Source organism: Gavia stellata, chromosome 8 (assembly GCF_030936135.1).
Source record: "Gavia stellata isolate bGavSte3 chromosome 8, bGavSte3.hap2, whole genome shotgun sequence".
NCBI classification, from domain to species: domain Eukaryota; kingdom Metazoa; phylum Chordata; class Aves; order Gaviiformes; family Gaviidae; genus Gavia; species Gavia stellata.
In genome coordinates, this window is record NC_082601.1 from 26,652,835 (window position 1) to 26,668,080 (window position 15,246).

Consider the following 15,246-nt stretch of genomic DNA (forward strand, 5'->3'; position numbering starts at 1 on the left):
ACATTGAGGATCACGAGCATACACTGCTTTAGATGGTGCGCTAGGCTTGCCAGGTCCAGCCTTATTCAATGCTATCACCCGGAACTCATATTCTGTTCCTTCTTGGAGTCCAGTAGCCTTAACAGTTCTTTCAATGACAGGCTTTCTGTTTACCTTTGTCCAGTTAAGAGCCTTAGTTTCACGCTTCTCAAGTATATAACCAGTTATTGGCGATCCACCATCACTAGCTGGTGGCTTCCAGCTAACAGTCATAAAGTCTTTCGTCACATTGCTAATTATTGGTGGATCACAAGGTCCAGGTACATCTGTGAAGATTTATTTGAAAGTTATGTTTACATTCATAAATGTACACAAAAAAACAGTGACTAATGAAGCTATCCTACAAAGCACTTACCATATGGATTCTTAGCAACTGCTGGTTCAGTCAAGATAGGGTCTCCAACACCATATTTGTTTTCAGCACATATGCGGAACTGATACTCATGTCCTTCTATTAGCTTCTCCACTGTGCAGCTTGTAATGGGTACATTGGCACTGACTTGGGCCCAGTTTGGTCTGCTTGTTTCACGCTTGTCTACAATGTAGTTAGTAATTTCTGAACCTCCATCTTCCAGAGGAGGCTCCCAAGAAAGCATTGCACGATCTGCATACATATGTTTGATTTTAACGGAGGCCGGTGGACCAGGCTTATCTAGAAGAATTAAGATCACATTGTTATAGCTCTATTTCTTGCTATATCATTTAACTATAAACACATTTATTAACAGTCTTTAGCTTACCAAGTACTTTAAGCTTAATGGTTGCCGACTTTGATCCACTTGCATTTTCAGCAGTAATAGTGTAGTCTCCTGTTTGTTTCCTGTTAACACTGAACAACTCAACTGTAGCAAGATTTCTCTTAGTGGTGATCTTAACACCTTCAGATGGCTTTAAAACTTCTCCTTCTTTCTTCCAGGTGACTGTTGGCATTGGCTTGCCATATACATTTGCCTCCAGACGCACATTAGTTCCAGCTTTTACTGTAAGCTGTGATTGCATAGACAGATCCAACTCTATTCTAGGGGGAACTGAAAGGAAAGAGCCCAAGAGTTAATCAACCTGGTAAGAGATAAACATCTCATTCTTCACATGAGCATTAGTTCAACAGGCATAGATTTTTATCAGAGTTCTCAAATGCTTTTATATTTCTTACCGTTTTCTGGATGAATGGTCACTGGATCAGAAGGTTCTGAAGGTCGGCTTATGTTGACTGCTGTCTTGGCAATTGCTCTAAATTGATATTGAGCATCTTCTTCCAAATCAGTAGCAATGTACTCTTCTAGGGGTATTTGATGTGGAGTTGTATTGCACCGAACCCACTTATCACCAGGTAATTTGCAAGCTTCAACAAAGTAGCCAATAAGCTTGCTACCACCATCATGCTTTGGTCTTGTCCATACAAGTGATACAGTACTCTTAGTGACATCAATAACTTCAGGTTTTCCAGGGGGATCTAAGGCAAATAAGATCATGTTATAGTCTGCTTTTCCAAAAAAGCTAACATATTAAAAAATGGCTTTAATAGTGCTGGATCCTATTTACAGCATACCAACACAGTGCACTCACAGTGCAGTCATGATAAACATGAAAATATAAACATAAGGGCAAACTGAAGATCATAAAGAGTTGCAGATATATTGAAAATGACCATAAAAACAGTAGTCTGTTGCAAATTATTGGTATATTTGGCTTACCAACTGGTGCTCTTGCTGTGACAAACTCAGTTGGTTTACTAGGTTTACTTGCTCCAGCTCTGTTCAATGCATAAATTCTGAAAGTATACTCAAGACCTTCGATGAGCCCCACACAAGGGTATTCTGTGGAGCGCACAGCTGTGTCATTAGCTTTCACCCACAGTAAACTGTTCCTTTCTTTGCGCTCAATGAGATAACCAGTGATTGGACTACCTCCATCACTGTCTGGTTTATCCCAGGCAACAAAAATGCAGTCCTTATTGACCTTGGTAATACGTGCATTCTTTGGTTCACTAGGAACATCTAGAAAGACATAGAAAGATGGATATCAATCACATGCTTTCTTGCTAGGAGGACTAAGAAGAGAAATGCTGCTATCAAAAACTGACATACCAAATGGGAACCTTGCAATCATCTTGCCAGAAGTAAGTGGCTCAGAAATCCCAAAACGATTTTCAGCACGAACGCGGAACATATACTCTTCTCCAGGAATCAGTTTTCCAATTCTGCAGCTTGTCTTTGTGACTGAAGCTAAAGCTGTTACCCAGTCTCCTCGGCTTACATCACATTTCTCAACTATATAGTTTGTAATGTTGCTGCCACCATCTTCGAGAGGTATATGCCACGCAAGAGTGCAAGCATCAGCATCTATTTCAGAAATATCAAATGGAGGCTGTGGTGGACCTGGTTTATCTGCACAAAAAAGTATATTAAGAAAAAAGGGATGAAAGAAAATGTCAACCACTGGAATATACTAAAACTAGTTTTGTCTAAAGCTGGGTTTAAAAATAATCAAATGGAACATACCCATGACTATCACTCTGATTTTCTGACTATCAGTACCAGAGCTATTTTCTGCAGTAAGAGTGTAAAAATCAGAATCTTTTCTAGTCACATCCTTAATGATAAGAACAGAAGACTTTTCTGCTTTATGCACAGCAAGGCGACTGGATGTAATTACGTCTTGATCTCCTTTCAACCATTTACAGACTGGCTGAGGCTTCCCATACACATGAGCTTCAATTCTCAGTTTCTTTCCAGCTTTAATGTGAACATGATCAGGCATCAGGATCTTAGGTGGGACTGAAAAAAAAAATCACACACAGTCACACAAATTCAACTTCTGTGACATAGTTATATACTTTTTCTTAAGTTTTCATGTCAAATTTCTCTGCTTCTCTCTCAAGTGGAATCACCATTAAGAATGACTTGATAACTTTAAATTTAGGTTTCACTTAAGGACAACTAGAGATTCTTCAGTGGGCAATATCTATTCCAGTCTTACTTTTACATTCTTGTACAGTTTATAAGGAAATATTTTTGAGTTTGGATTGCCTTCTTACATGTTTATGTAGAGACTTGTGCACTATTAATTCATGACACATAATTCCTCTTTATATCTGGAACTTGTCATTGCTCACTTATTGCTGACTTTCTACAGGACAAACATGAAGGAGGAGAAAAGACAGACTGAAGTTCTTGCTGAATTAAACCCATTTCCACAGTCAATCTTTTTATACTCTTGAATTATTCTTCAAGTAAAGCCCCTTCTCCTGCTTCTTGTTTTGCACAAAATCTTTCCGATTTCTTCCAAAAGAAACTTGGCAGTATGTTTGGTGCACTTTTCTTCCTGCCTTTGGCTAGTTTTCATTCTCTTTTGCTTCTGTACCTCTCTCTTCATCTTTCCATGTCACAAATGAAGAAGATTCTTCTCATCTGCTCCTTACCCCTACGTCTTCCCATGTTCTTAGGGAGCCTACTACCTTAATTAGGCCAACCTGTCCTCTTTGCCTTCTGTTTTACATTCTCAAACAACCCTACAATATAACCACTTGTTTTCTGTTATCTTAAAACAGCTCCCACTTTTGGCTCCATTTATCTCTCAAACTTCCACTCTGGCTCTTTTTCTCTTTCATTTTAAGTTCATTTAAGGTATTTATTATTTCTCCTTAGTTCCTACCTTCTGGTTCTAACTGAAACTATACCTGAGAATTCTTTAATAATTCTGAATTAGTGGTCAACTCTCATCCTTTCTGACCTGTCAAAAAATTCAATACTATTAACCATAATCCTCCAGATGACTTCATAAAGCATATGTCTTTCTGGGACTCACTCAAAGAACTAGAGTTCTTGCTCTTTTCATTATTAAAGCAGAATATTGCAACACAAGTAGTATTTAAATTGTTACTTACTGAGTTGTTCTTTAATTTCAAATACTCCTTCAGTTTCTCTTGGCAAACTTACTCCTACAGCATTTCTAGCTGCCACTCTAAACTTGTACTTCTTTCCTTCTTTAAGACCAGCTACAACAATGGAGAGATCTTTAACAACTGAATATTCTGTCCAGCGATCTGCTGGTTGATCATCTTCTTTATAGCTAACAATGTACCCATCAACTTTAGAGCCTCCATCACGCAGTGGTGGCAGCCAACCTAGAGTAGCACTATTCTTTGTAATTTCAGTAACTTCAAGTTTTCGTGGTGGATCAGGTTCACCTTTCAGGGGAAAAAAAGAAACACATTAAACATTGAATTTCCAAGATTTTCGACTATTGAATACTTGTTGAATTATTGGATGCTATCCATGCTAGTTCAACAAGGACAATATTGAAAAGAGCAAAATTCTTAATAATTGCAAAGCTACTATATTCATAGATTGTATTATTTTAAAGAAACTGACACAGAAATATTTAAGTTTATCATTGAGAAATTAGTAGCACTGCCCAATTTAGAAACATCAAGTTTCAAAAAATGCAAAACCTTATTAAAATTAGAGAAAAAACATAAAATGTGCATAAAGGCGTACTTACTTAGGGGATCTGTTGCTAGAACGGGTTTTGGTATGTCACTCGGAACACCTGACCCGTATTCATTTACTGCTGTTACTCTAAAGAAATATTCATTTCCAGGTACAAGGTTAGCTATTTGGAAACTAGTTTTCTTTAGTTCTGCAGTGACTGTTCCCCAGGTCTTCCTGTCAGCCTCACGTTTCTGTAGGATGTAATGAGTCACTGGGCTACCACCATCATTCTCTGGAGGGGCCCATGAAAGATGGCATGACATCTTGGTGACATCTGAAACCTTGAAGTCCGACACAGGTCCAGGAGTATCTGTAAAGAAATTTCAATTTATGCTAGTTTTCTCTTCTTTAATAAGTTAAAATTAAAGGGGGCTAACAGCTTCCTATGCAGGGGGAGTTAGTGTTAGCTGATACAGTTGTGCTCAAAAACTGTAGCACCTGGGGGTCATTAAAATTCCTGCAATGAACATTCATTATAGTTAAAAAATTGGCTAGAGGTATTTCTCTCATTACTTACCCAGGACTCTGACATTCACAAATACAGCCTTTTCTCCAGCTGCATTAACAAGTGTCAATGAGTATTTGCCTGAGTCATCACGTGTTGAATCGGGGATGACACAGAAGGCCATAGTATCAACCAGATCAATTTGTCCTTTTCTGATAACATTATCAACACCCATTCTCCTCCATGTGACTTTTGGTGCTGGGCGACCCCTAACAATGGCAAAAAGCCTAATAGGGCATCCTGCCCTGACAGTGACTAACTTTCTCATGCTTGCATCCAACTCAATCTCAGGAGGTTCTGAAAGACAAAATTAAAGAAATAAAATGCAAAGTTTAGCTCATAAAATAAAATAAAACCAGAGCAAATAAAGATTGTGTGCAAATATTCATAAAGTGAATGGAAAAACTCACCAAGTATTTCTTTGGGAGACACAGCTTCTTTCAGTTCAGCTGGTCGGCCAAGGCCAACCTGGTTTTGGGCAGAAACTCTGAACTCATATAATTGGTTCTCATCCAGGCTGGTGGCTGTAAATTCTGTGTGAATAACTTGGGCAGCAACATTGCATCGTTTCCATCCTGCTTCAGGATCAGCACCCTCAACTTTTGGTCTAATTTCCACAACATATCCAATAATTGGAGCACCACCATCATACACTGGTTTTCCCCAGCCAAGGGTTATGGAACTCTTTGTACTATCAACCACTCTTAAGTTTGTGGGAGGACCAGGTGGTTCTGAAAGACAGTAAAAATTACAGATAAGAACACAGTTGTGCAATTTAGCAATCTTTTATGTTAACATTAAACCAAAATATAGTAGAATACAGTGGTATAATACCTATTGGGTCTTTTGCTACTACAGGTCTTGATGGCAAGCTTGGTTCTCCAAGTCCAACTTCGTTTTCAGCACTGACGCGGAACTGATATTCATGACCAGGGATGAGATTAGTAACCTTCTTGCGTCTCTCTGGGATTGCAGTCTTAGTAACAGGAACCCATCTTAGTGATCGTTTCTCTTTCTTCTCTAAAATGTATCCTGTAATTGATTTTCCACCATCATATTCTGGTGGATTCCAAACTACAGTCATCTCTTCTTTGCTAACTCTTGTGACATCTGGAGGGTCGGGGCGTCCAGGTCTATCATATTTCGTTTTTGCAATAATTGGGTGTGTTTCTGTTGGTGGACCAGTGCCCATTTTATTTTCTGCACGAACTCTGAATATATATTCATTACCTTCAATGAGGCGTGTCACATTTGCATAGTTTGTTAGGACAGAGGAAGAGTATGTAGACCAAACCATACGCTTGCTTTCACATTTTTCCAGGATGTAGTTCTGTATTTCACAACCACCATCATCTTCTGGAGGGTCCCAAGTAACAGTACACCTATCACTTGAAATGTCAGTGACTTTCAAGTTTCTTACAGGACCTGGTTTATCCAAGACTATAACAGTAGCATATGCTACAAAACTACCAGCTGTGTTAGTTGCAGTAATCACATATTTCCCACCATCACTACGCCTTGATTTTGTGAGAACAAACTTAGAAGTGTCAGAAGTTGTTTCAATACTGACTCTTGGAGATCTGGTTAGATCTGTGGCATCTTTGTCTTTTGTCCATACAACTTCAGGCTGTGGTTTTCCTCTGACTCCAGCCTCAATTCTAATTGTGTCACCTGCTTTCACAGTTAGCACCCCACTTAACTTCAAGTCTAGCACCGGTTTCTGCAGATCTTCCTTCACAACAACTTCAGCTGTTTTTACCCAGTCACTTTCACCTGCTTCATTCTTGGTTTGAACTCGGAATTGGTAAATCTTATTTTCAACACATTTATCTACCATGTAGTGTGTTTCCTTAATGCTGCCTTTGTGAACCCTTTCCCACTCATCTGAATCTTTCAGTTTTCTCTCAACATGATAACTTAAATTGGGACTTCCACCATCATAATCTGGCCTTCTCCATTTCAGATATACAAATGTCTTTCCTTTCTCTGCAATGTGAAGATTTTCTGGCTCTCCAGGCTTGTCAATAGGATTGATGGCAAGGATGGGAGTCTTGGTCTCAATGCAAGGACCTGGACCTATTTTGTTTTCTGCGCAAACTCTGAAGAAGTATTCACGGTTCTCTATAAGATTTGCCTTTACTAATCGTTTAGTGATATCAGAAGAGACAATTGACCATCCCCTCTGGTTTGGTTGACGGTACTCTACTATGTAATTTGTAATTTCAGAGCCACCATTATCGACTGGACTCTCCCAAGCGATCATACAAGAATCTTTTGTGACATAGCTTATTTTCAGGTTCTGACATGGTCCAGGTCTGTCAAGTACATTAACAACAGCAAAAGCTTGTGCATGTCCACAGCTGTTCTTAGCTGCTATTATGTATTTGCCATGATCAGATCTTTTGGCTTCTTTCACTTGCAGTTCAACATTAGGTAGATCATGGACTATTTCAACACGCTTTTCTTGGACTAGTACTTTGCCATCTTTAGACCATGTTATGTCAGGATCTGGCCTGCCTTTTACTTTACCAGTAATACGGATTGTTTGGCCTACTCGGACAGTAATTAAGTCTCGACAGGTCACATCTAGGCTTACTTCTGGAGGAGAAAGAATATCCTTTGCAAGCACAGTTTCTGCCAGTTCTCGTGGTTCTCCCTCTCCCACAATGTTGACAGCTTTTATTCGGAATTTATATTCATTTCCTTCTATTAACCCAGGTACTCTGAAAGCACACTGTCTAATGAGTTCATCCTTATTAATCCTGTTCCACTGCGTAGTTCCAGTTTTCTGACATTCCACAATGTATCCCAGAATGGGGCTGCCACCATCTTTGAGGGGCTTTGTCCACACAAGATCAGCTGTTTCTTTGGTTTTGTCTTTTAATTTTGGATTTATAGGTGGTCCAGGAGGAGTGATAGGACGTGATGCTTTTATTGGATCAGAGCTTGGAGATGGTTTGCTTAAGCCCACCATGTTTTCTGCAAAAACTCTGAATTCATATGTGTTGCCTTCAAAAAGACCAGTGACTCTATATTTCATATCAAGTATTGGTGCCTTATTGACACGCACCCATTTACCAGATGCTTCCCGACGTTCAAGTATATAACCAGTTATTGGAGTTCCACCATCAGATTTTGGTAGGGTCCAAGACACTGTTGCAGCATTTTCTGTAATATCATAAACAGTTGGTTTGCCAGGTGGGGATGGTAGATCAAACATATGTTTAGCAACTGTTGGTTCTGAATCAAGGGGTGCACCAATGCCTATCTTATTTTCTGCCCGAACACGGAAAATATATTCACAGCCTTTCTGCAGTCGTGGAATCTTAATTTTTGTGTGACTTGTTCCAGAGCTAACCACGCCCCAAGTTTCTTTCTTTGATTGACGCTTCTCAACAATATAATTTATTATAGGACTCCCACCATCATCTTTAGGAGGGCGCCAAGAAATAACCATATGTTCTGGTGTTACTTCAAGAATATTAATAGGACCAGTTGGTGGGCCAGGAACATCCAAAACTGTAAGATGTAGAGCAACAGTTTTGCTGCCAGCTGCATTAGATACTGTAAGTAGATATTCTCCTGTATCTTTTCTTATACAGTCTTTGATGGTAAGTACAGTTGAATAATTGTCCGTCTCAATCTTGTGTCTGCCATCTGTTTTAATTTCAATGCCATCAGTAACCCATTTTGCAGTGGGAACTGGCACACCTCTCATAATCGCAGGAAGTCTCACTGTGGTGCCAGCTTTAACAACAAGACCTTCAATTAACTTCACATCTAGTTCCACAGATGGAGGTACTGAAATTAGAGAAAAATAGAAATCACCTTTTCAGGGGAAATGCTTAAAGAAAGAGAGAAAGAATCAGTGAAAACAACATGAAAAACTAAAAATTACCTAGTTTTTCTTGACACTCTATTGGTATAGTTGTATCTGGAAGGCTAAGACCAACAATATTCTGAGCTTTCACACGGAATTTGTATATTTTTCCTTTTTGTAGGCCTGTAACAACACAGTCTAGCATTGGGACTGTCTGGAACTTTGTCCACTCATCTGCACCATCTTCTTGATATTCCACCAAATATCCAGTTATCTCAGCACCACCGTCACGATCTGGTCGATTCCAAACAAGGGAAACTTCAGTCTTGTCAACATCTACATGATGCAGATTCTTTGGTGGCCCCGGAGGATCTTTTAAAATAGAAAAACAAAATGTTTCTAGGATGGCCAACCTATAGTAGCAGTGTACCATGTTCACATTAGTACTAACAAGATAATCTCAAAAATTACCAAGAAAGAACAATATGAACAAAACAGATCATATAACTGAAAAACACTTACGCAGTGGATCTATAGCTTTAATAGGCTTGAGTGTTTCCACATATGGACCTCTACCAAACTGATTCTCAGCTGCAACTCGGAAGAGATACTGAGTGCCTTCCATGAGATATTTAGCCATGTGACTGCGTTTCTTGGAGGATGATGAGATGGCTACCCACTGTGCAGAAGCTACATCTTTCCTTTCGACCACATAGTTGGTAATGACAGAGCCACCATCATCTTCTGGTTCCATCCAAGTGAGATAGCAAGAATCGCTTCTAACTTCACTGATTTGCAGATTTCTGGGTGGACCAGGCTTATCTAATATCAACAAAAATTGAATCTGGTTTTTATTTGATAACCAAAGCATTTTTTACAAAACTTAGTAAATTTCAAGAGATTAATATATTTCATGTAACTTTTAGTCCTTTTTCTACTGTGTATTTCTAATAACCCAGTTTATTGATATTTTCCAGACATTCCTTTATTTCTTAATCTCTAATTATAGAACAAAAACATGCACTATAAAAGGAACATCGAAAAGATTACCTAAGACAACAACTTTTACTGAAACAGTCTTTGAACCAGCTGGATTTTCAACTGTCAGGGAGTAAATTCCACCATCTTCATGGACAGTGTTACGAATTTCAAGCTTACTGCCAACTCCTGTAACCTCAATATCAGCTTTGGGTGAGACCTCATGATCTTCTTTCTTCCAAGAAACTTTTGGGAATGGAACACCTTTAATAACAGCACTAAGTCTCAGGGTATCACCAGCTTTTACATGCTGTTCTCGGGCCATATTAGCATCAAGTATCAGCTCAGGAGGTTCTGGAATCAAAATGATATGTTTTTAGAAAACGAGGAAAAAAAAATCTCTTAGGTAAACTTACTTGATTTTATTAAACTCACCAAGTCTGTCCTTTACTTCTACTGGATCAGGAACATAGGCTGGTTCAGATTCACCTGCTGCATTGACTGCCTTGACCCTGAACTTATAGGTCAAACCCTCAGTAAGGCCAGTGACTTTGTATTTTGTTTCCGGACAAGAATCTGCTGTAAGATTGGCCTTTTTCCATTCTTCATCTCCAACTTTCTGATACTCAACAAGGTAGCCAATTATCTTGCCATTACCATCATGGCGTGGTGGTTGCCAGGATAAATCAACTGAATTTTTAGTTTTATCTACTGCTTCCGGATTAACAGGTGGACTTGGTTTTGCTGTTAAAATGGCAAAAAAAGAAAGAAATGGGGAAAAAAGTAAATGATTAAAATGATTTTCTAACTGAAATGAAGAGTTCATTAAAATTTCAATGAGAAATGAAATTTAATACTTTACCGATTGGATCTCTAGCGAAAATTGGCTTTGATGGTGGACTAGGATCACCAACACCAATTTCATTTTCTGCTGAAACACGGAATTCATATTGACAGCCTTCAAGGAGATCAGGTACTTTGAACTGAGTACTGGGGAAAATCGGGTCTTTGGTAACTCTGACCCATCTTGTAGCCATTGTTTCCTTCTTTTCTACAATATAGTTTGTTATTGGCTTGCCTCCATCATATGGTTTGTTCCAAACCACTACTGCAGAGTCTTTGGTAACATCCTTAATGATTGGTTGCTCAGGTGCATCAGGAACACCTGGAGGGAAAAAAAAAGGGTTTATGAGCACTACAAACAGAGTAAAGATTACAGTACCAAAGTAAGATAGCAAATGAATAACATACGGAAACGGTCCTTGGCTTTCATCTCATCAGAGATGAGAGGATCACTTATGCCGTAAAGATTTTCAGCATAAATTCGAATTTGATATTCTCTTCCTTCAAGCAGCTTAGGAATTTTGCACGTTGTCTTAACTGTGGCAGATGTAACTGGCATCCACAGGTCTCTGTGTGCATCCTTCTTCTCAATAATGTAATTTGTAATTTCACTGCCTCCATCATCTAATGGAGGTTTCCAGGAAACTACCATATGATCTTTATGAACTTCATCAAATATAACTGGGCCTACTGGAGGTGATGGACGATCTGTTTAAGAAAAAATAAAGCATACTCATGCTTTTATATGAATTTCACATAATGACATAGACTAAACAGTGTCAATACAGTAAATATATTATGAAATTAGAAACCTGGCATCACAGTTTTAATAAGGAATCAATACCTCAAGACTATTCCTCTGTAATATGTGTTTGACTCACTGGACTTAATTCCTTAATGTTTGTAAGATATTTGGTGATTGACATATTCTACGTTGTTGACATTCTCCAAATGCATGTAGAGACATCAAATTATTCATGCTGAATAAACTAAGCCAGAATTAACTATGTACTCAAAATTGATAAATAGTATTTCAGTATAAATGAGAATGCAGCATTTACTGTAATAAGGAACACATTTTAATATTTACATTTTATATAATTCAATGAATTCTAATCACTACTAAAAACCACATACAATACTGTTGTTCAGTAAAACCTACCAACAACATTAACTTGACAAAATCCTTTTCTTGATCCTGTGCTGTTCTCTACAGTAACGCAATATTTGCCTGAGTCTTCACGGACAGATTTTAGTATCCCCAAGCAAAGAGTTGTAGGAGTTGTCTTGATCTTTGTACGGTCATCTTCTTTCACAACAATATCATCCTTTAGCCAAGTAACCTTTGGTGCAGGCTTGCCTGAGTAACGTCCAGTCAGGCTGAAAGCTTCACCAACCCGAACAATAAGCTTGTCTCTAAAGTCAAGGTCAAGTGTTGGAGGAGCTGAAAGACGATATTAAAAACCACAGTGCCCACAAATGTCAGCAATATTAATAAGAAAAAGCAAGGAATCAGTAAATGTAATCACTGTTTTCAAAAGACATATGAAAAAGATACATACCAATTTCATCTTTGCATGTGATTGGTTTTGTGCAAAACGATGGCTTGCCTTGCCCCACAATATTGCAAGCACTCACACGATACTCATAGGTGTCACCCTCTTTCAAGCCTTCTACAGTGTATTTCCTATCAAGCATTTTCTCCTTTGTAACTTTATGGAATTTCTCTTTTCCAATAAGACGGCTCTCTAGAACGTACATGGTGATATCCGAGCCTCCATTATATTTTGGAGGGTTCCAAGTTAATGTAACAGAGTTCTTCGTAACTGCTTTTACTTCCAGGTCTTCTGGACGGTCTGGAACAGCTGTGAATAAACAAAAGAATACAGTAAATGCATTTTTCTGCATATTAATCTCATATGACAGTAATCCAAACCTGAAAGTATACTTACTTATTGGATCTCTAATGACAATCTCTTTTGTTGTCTCTGTGAATGGACCCATGCCAATTATATTCTCAGCTGCAATTCGGAAAAAGTAGGCTTTCCCTTCAGTCAGTCCCTGAACAGTAGCATTCTGTCTTGTAACTGTGTAGCTTACTGGAGTCCAAGCTCTATGGTCAGATTCACGTTTTTCAATTATATAGTTTGTAATAGGAGAACCACCATCATCTTCCGGAGTAAACCATGTCAATTTACAAGAGTCACTAGTTAGGTTCTCAGTAAGGAATGGCATTCCAACTGGGCCTGGCACATCTGAAAGCAAAGAAGAAATGGAGTATTTAAGTATACATGATGAACTTTATGAAATTTTACTTTTTCACAACGGCTGAAGTTGCTATTTACCTAGCACATCAACAATAATAGTCTTCTTCCGCTCACCACCGGCATTTTTAGCAAGAAGAGTGTATATACCCTGATGGCTCCTTTTGCAATTTTTGATGACCAAAGAAGAACTAATAGCTGTTTCTTCAATTCTGGCTTCTTCTGGTAAAGCCTGGTCATCCCTGCTCCAAGTCACTGTTGGAGCTGGTTTTCCTGAGACATATGCTATGATCCGAATTACTCCTCCAGCATGAACAACAATTCTGTCCCTGACGCTTGCGTCCAAATTAATATCAGGAGCCACTGTGGGAGGTGAAAAAAAAAAATGCAATGATTTTTTTTCCTCATTTTTACTTAGAGGTACTAAAAATGTAACTGTAAATGATAAATACCAATTCTGTCCTTCATTTCAATAATGTCTGTAACTTCTCCAGGCTCTCCGATGCCAGCAGCATTCACTGCTCTAACTCTAAATTTGTAAAAACATCCTTCTTTTAATCCTGTCACAACGAACTTGGTTCCTCTAATTTCTTTATCTTTTACCTGGAAAAAAATATTATAACATCAGCTAACATCAAGGTATCATCAATTTCTTTGTGATGTTTGAAATAAAGCTTAAATCAAATGTTGTTTCAGATTTAAAAGCGCAAGACAGTCTTAAGCATATGTGGATCTAGCTCACATAGAATTCTTCAGAATCTCTGTGAAGAAATACAGGACATGGACATACAAGCTATTCTGAAGATTCACCTTTTTGATAATTCTAACAGAAAAGGATGGCACCGCAATTACAATAGTCTGTGGTCTCAGAAGAATTACATGTGTTATTGGACAAATAAACTCATATACGTGAGAGTGGCAAAAAAAAGGAATTCTTTGTTCTTTTTAAAGCCCAATACAAAGCCTGTTTACCTGGAAACAGTGCAGAAAATTTAGGTATTACTTAAAGTGCACCCAAATGTTTATGGAGATACAAAAAATAGCCAAGGTATGCATCAGTTAAATTGTCAGTAATGTATTATTGAAAAAAAAATTTCAGTAATGTGTTATTGAAAAAAAACTTTCAGTAATGCATTATTGAAAAAAAAAAATCAGTAATGTATTACTGAAAAAAATAGGAAAATGTAGGGACATAGTAGTTGCAAATGATTTGGCACAGTCTGATACCAGCGAGACTTACTTTTGTGGCAGTTCTGACTTGGTTTTGTTTTCTGTACTTTTATCACAAATTACCTACATATTTTCTCACACCTTTAAAAATAAATTTAAAAATTCTAAGTTTAGGAAACTGCAAAGTTAACTTGATGTTGTGGAGGGGCAATTACTGACTTTTACATTTGGTCTTATATTTTTAACATATGAAGATAATTATGGTGCAAAAATATGAACTTTTAGAAAATAACTTGCAGAGTGAAAATTTGTAAAAAAAATATATTTTCTGGAGGGGTTTCTTTTGGTAGACACACAGAGAGAAGAAACACATATTCTGTAATAGTTTTCTACCTACCTTTTCCCATTCTTCCTTTCCTTCCTCTTTATACTCAACAATGTAGCCAGTGACTCTAGAACCACCATCCTTTAGTGGTGGAGTCCACTCCAAGTCTACAGAAGACTTTGTCCAGTCAGTAACTTTTGGAATAGGAGGGCCAGGTGGGGCTGAAAAATATCATCATACAATTACAGCATAACATTATACTCTATGTTCTTATTTGAATATTTTAAAATTCAAAAATAGTAATCCGAATTATTTACCAATAGGATCTCTAGCAATTGCTGGATCAGATGGCATGCTCGGTGGACCAACACCAGCTGCATTGATAGCTGAAACACGGAACTGATATTCAGAGCCTTCAATAAGACCTGTAACTTTGTATGAAACCCCCAGTGTCATAGGTTTGATAGGATCACGGTTAACCCTGGTCCATCTCTTTCCAGTAGTTTCTTTGCGCTCCAACCAGTAACCAGTAATAGGAGAGCCACCATCATGTTCTGGTTCTTCCCAGTTTACAGTCATTGAGTCACGTGTTATACTGCTAACTGTTGGCTTGTCACAAGGTCCAGGAACAGCTGGGGGAAAAATTCACACGTAGCTTGTAAAAAAAAATGCTAAAGGAATACGGAGATAGCTAGAGTGCAAAACAGAGCTATGCACTCACATGGTCACAGTTGCATCAGGTAGTTACCTATCTGCACGAGACTCCTTCCCTTGTTCACCCTCCTATTCCTATTCAGGTACATATACTT

General features: G+C 38.2%; 1 protein-coding gene across 1 annotated transcript in view; it reads right to left on the reverse strand.

The window, feature by feature from the left end:
- TTN (titin) overlaps positions 1-15,246 on the reverse strand; it is a 243,708-nt gene that overhangs the window by 50,806 nt on the left and 177,656 nt on the right. Inside the window, exons 187-211 of the mRNA XM_059820083.1 lie at positions 14,755-15,069; positions 14,510-14,658; positions 13,395-13,545; positions 13,024-13,305; positions 12,631-12,933; positions 12,241-12,543; positions 11,841-12,122; positions 11,087-11,386; positions 10,698-11,000; positions 10,271-10,579; positions 9,908-10,189; positions 9,380-9,679; positions 8,936-9,229; positions 5,872-8,838; positions 5,448-5,768; positions 5,050-5,334; positions 4,543-4,842; positions 3,926-4,228; positions 2,541-2,816; positions 2,127-2,426; positions 1,734-2,036; positions 1,193-1,492; positions 780-1,067; positions 395-691; positions 3-305 (exon numbers count right to left, since the gene is read on the reverse strand). Coding sequence (XP_059676066.1) covers positions 3-305; positions 395-691; positions 780-1,067; positions 1,193-1,492; positions 1,734-2,036; positions 2,127-2,426; positions 2,541-2,816; positions 3,926-4,228; positions 4,543-4,842; positions 5,050-5,334; positions 5,448-5,768; positions 5,872-8,838; positions 8,936-9,229; positions 9,380-9,679; positions 9,908-10,189; positions 10,271-10,579; positions 10,698-11,000; positions 11,087-11,386; positions 11,841-12,122; positions 12,241-12,543; positions 12,631-12,933; positions 13,024-13,305; positions 13,395-13,545; positions 14,510-14,658; positions 14,755-15,069 — 9,816 coding nt within the window. The remainder of the gene's footprint in view (positions 1-2; positions 306-394; positions 692-779; positions 1,068-1,192; positions 1,493-1,733; positions 2,037-2,126; positions 2,427-2,540; positions 2,817-3,925; positions 4,229-4,542; positions 4,843-5,049; positions 5,335-5,447; positions 5,769-5,871; positions 8,839-8,935; positions 9,230-9,379; positions 9,680-9,907; positions 10,190-10,270; positions 10,580-10,697; positions 11,001-11,086; positions 11,387-11,840; positions 12,123-12,240; positions 12,544-12,630; positions 12,934-13,023; positions 13,306-13,394; positions 13,546-14,509; positions 14,659-14,754; positions 15,070-15,246) is intronic.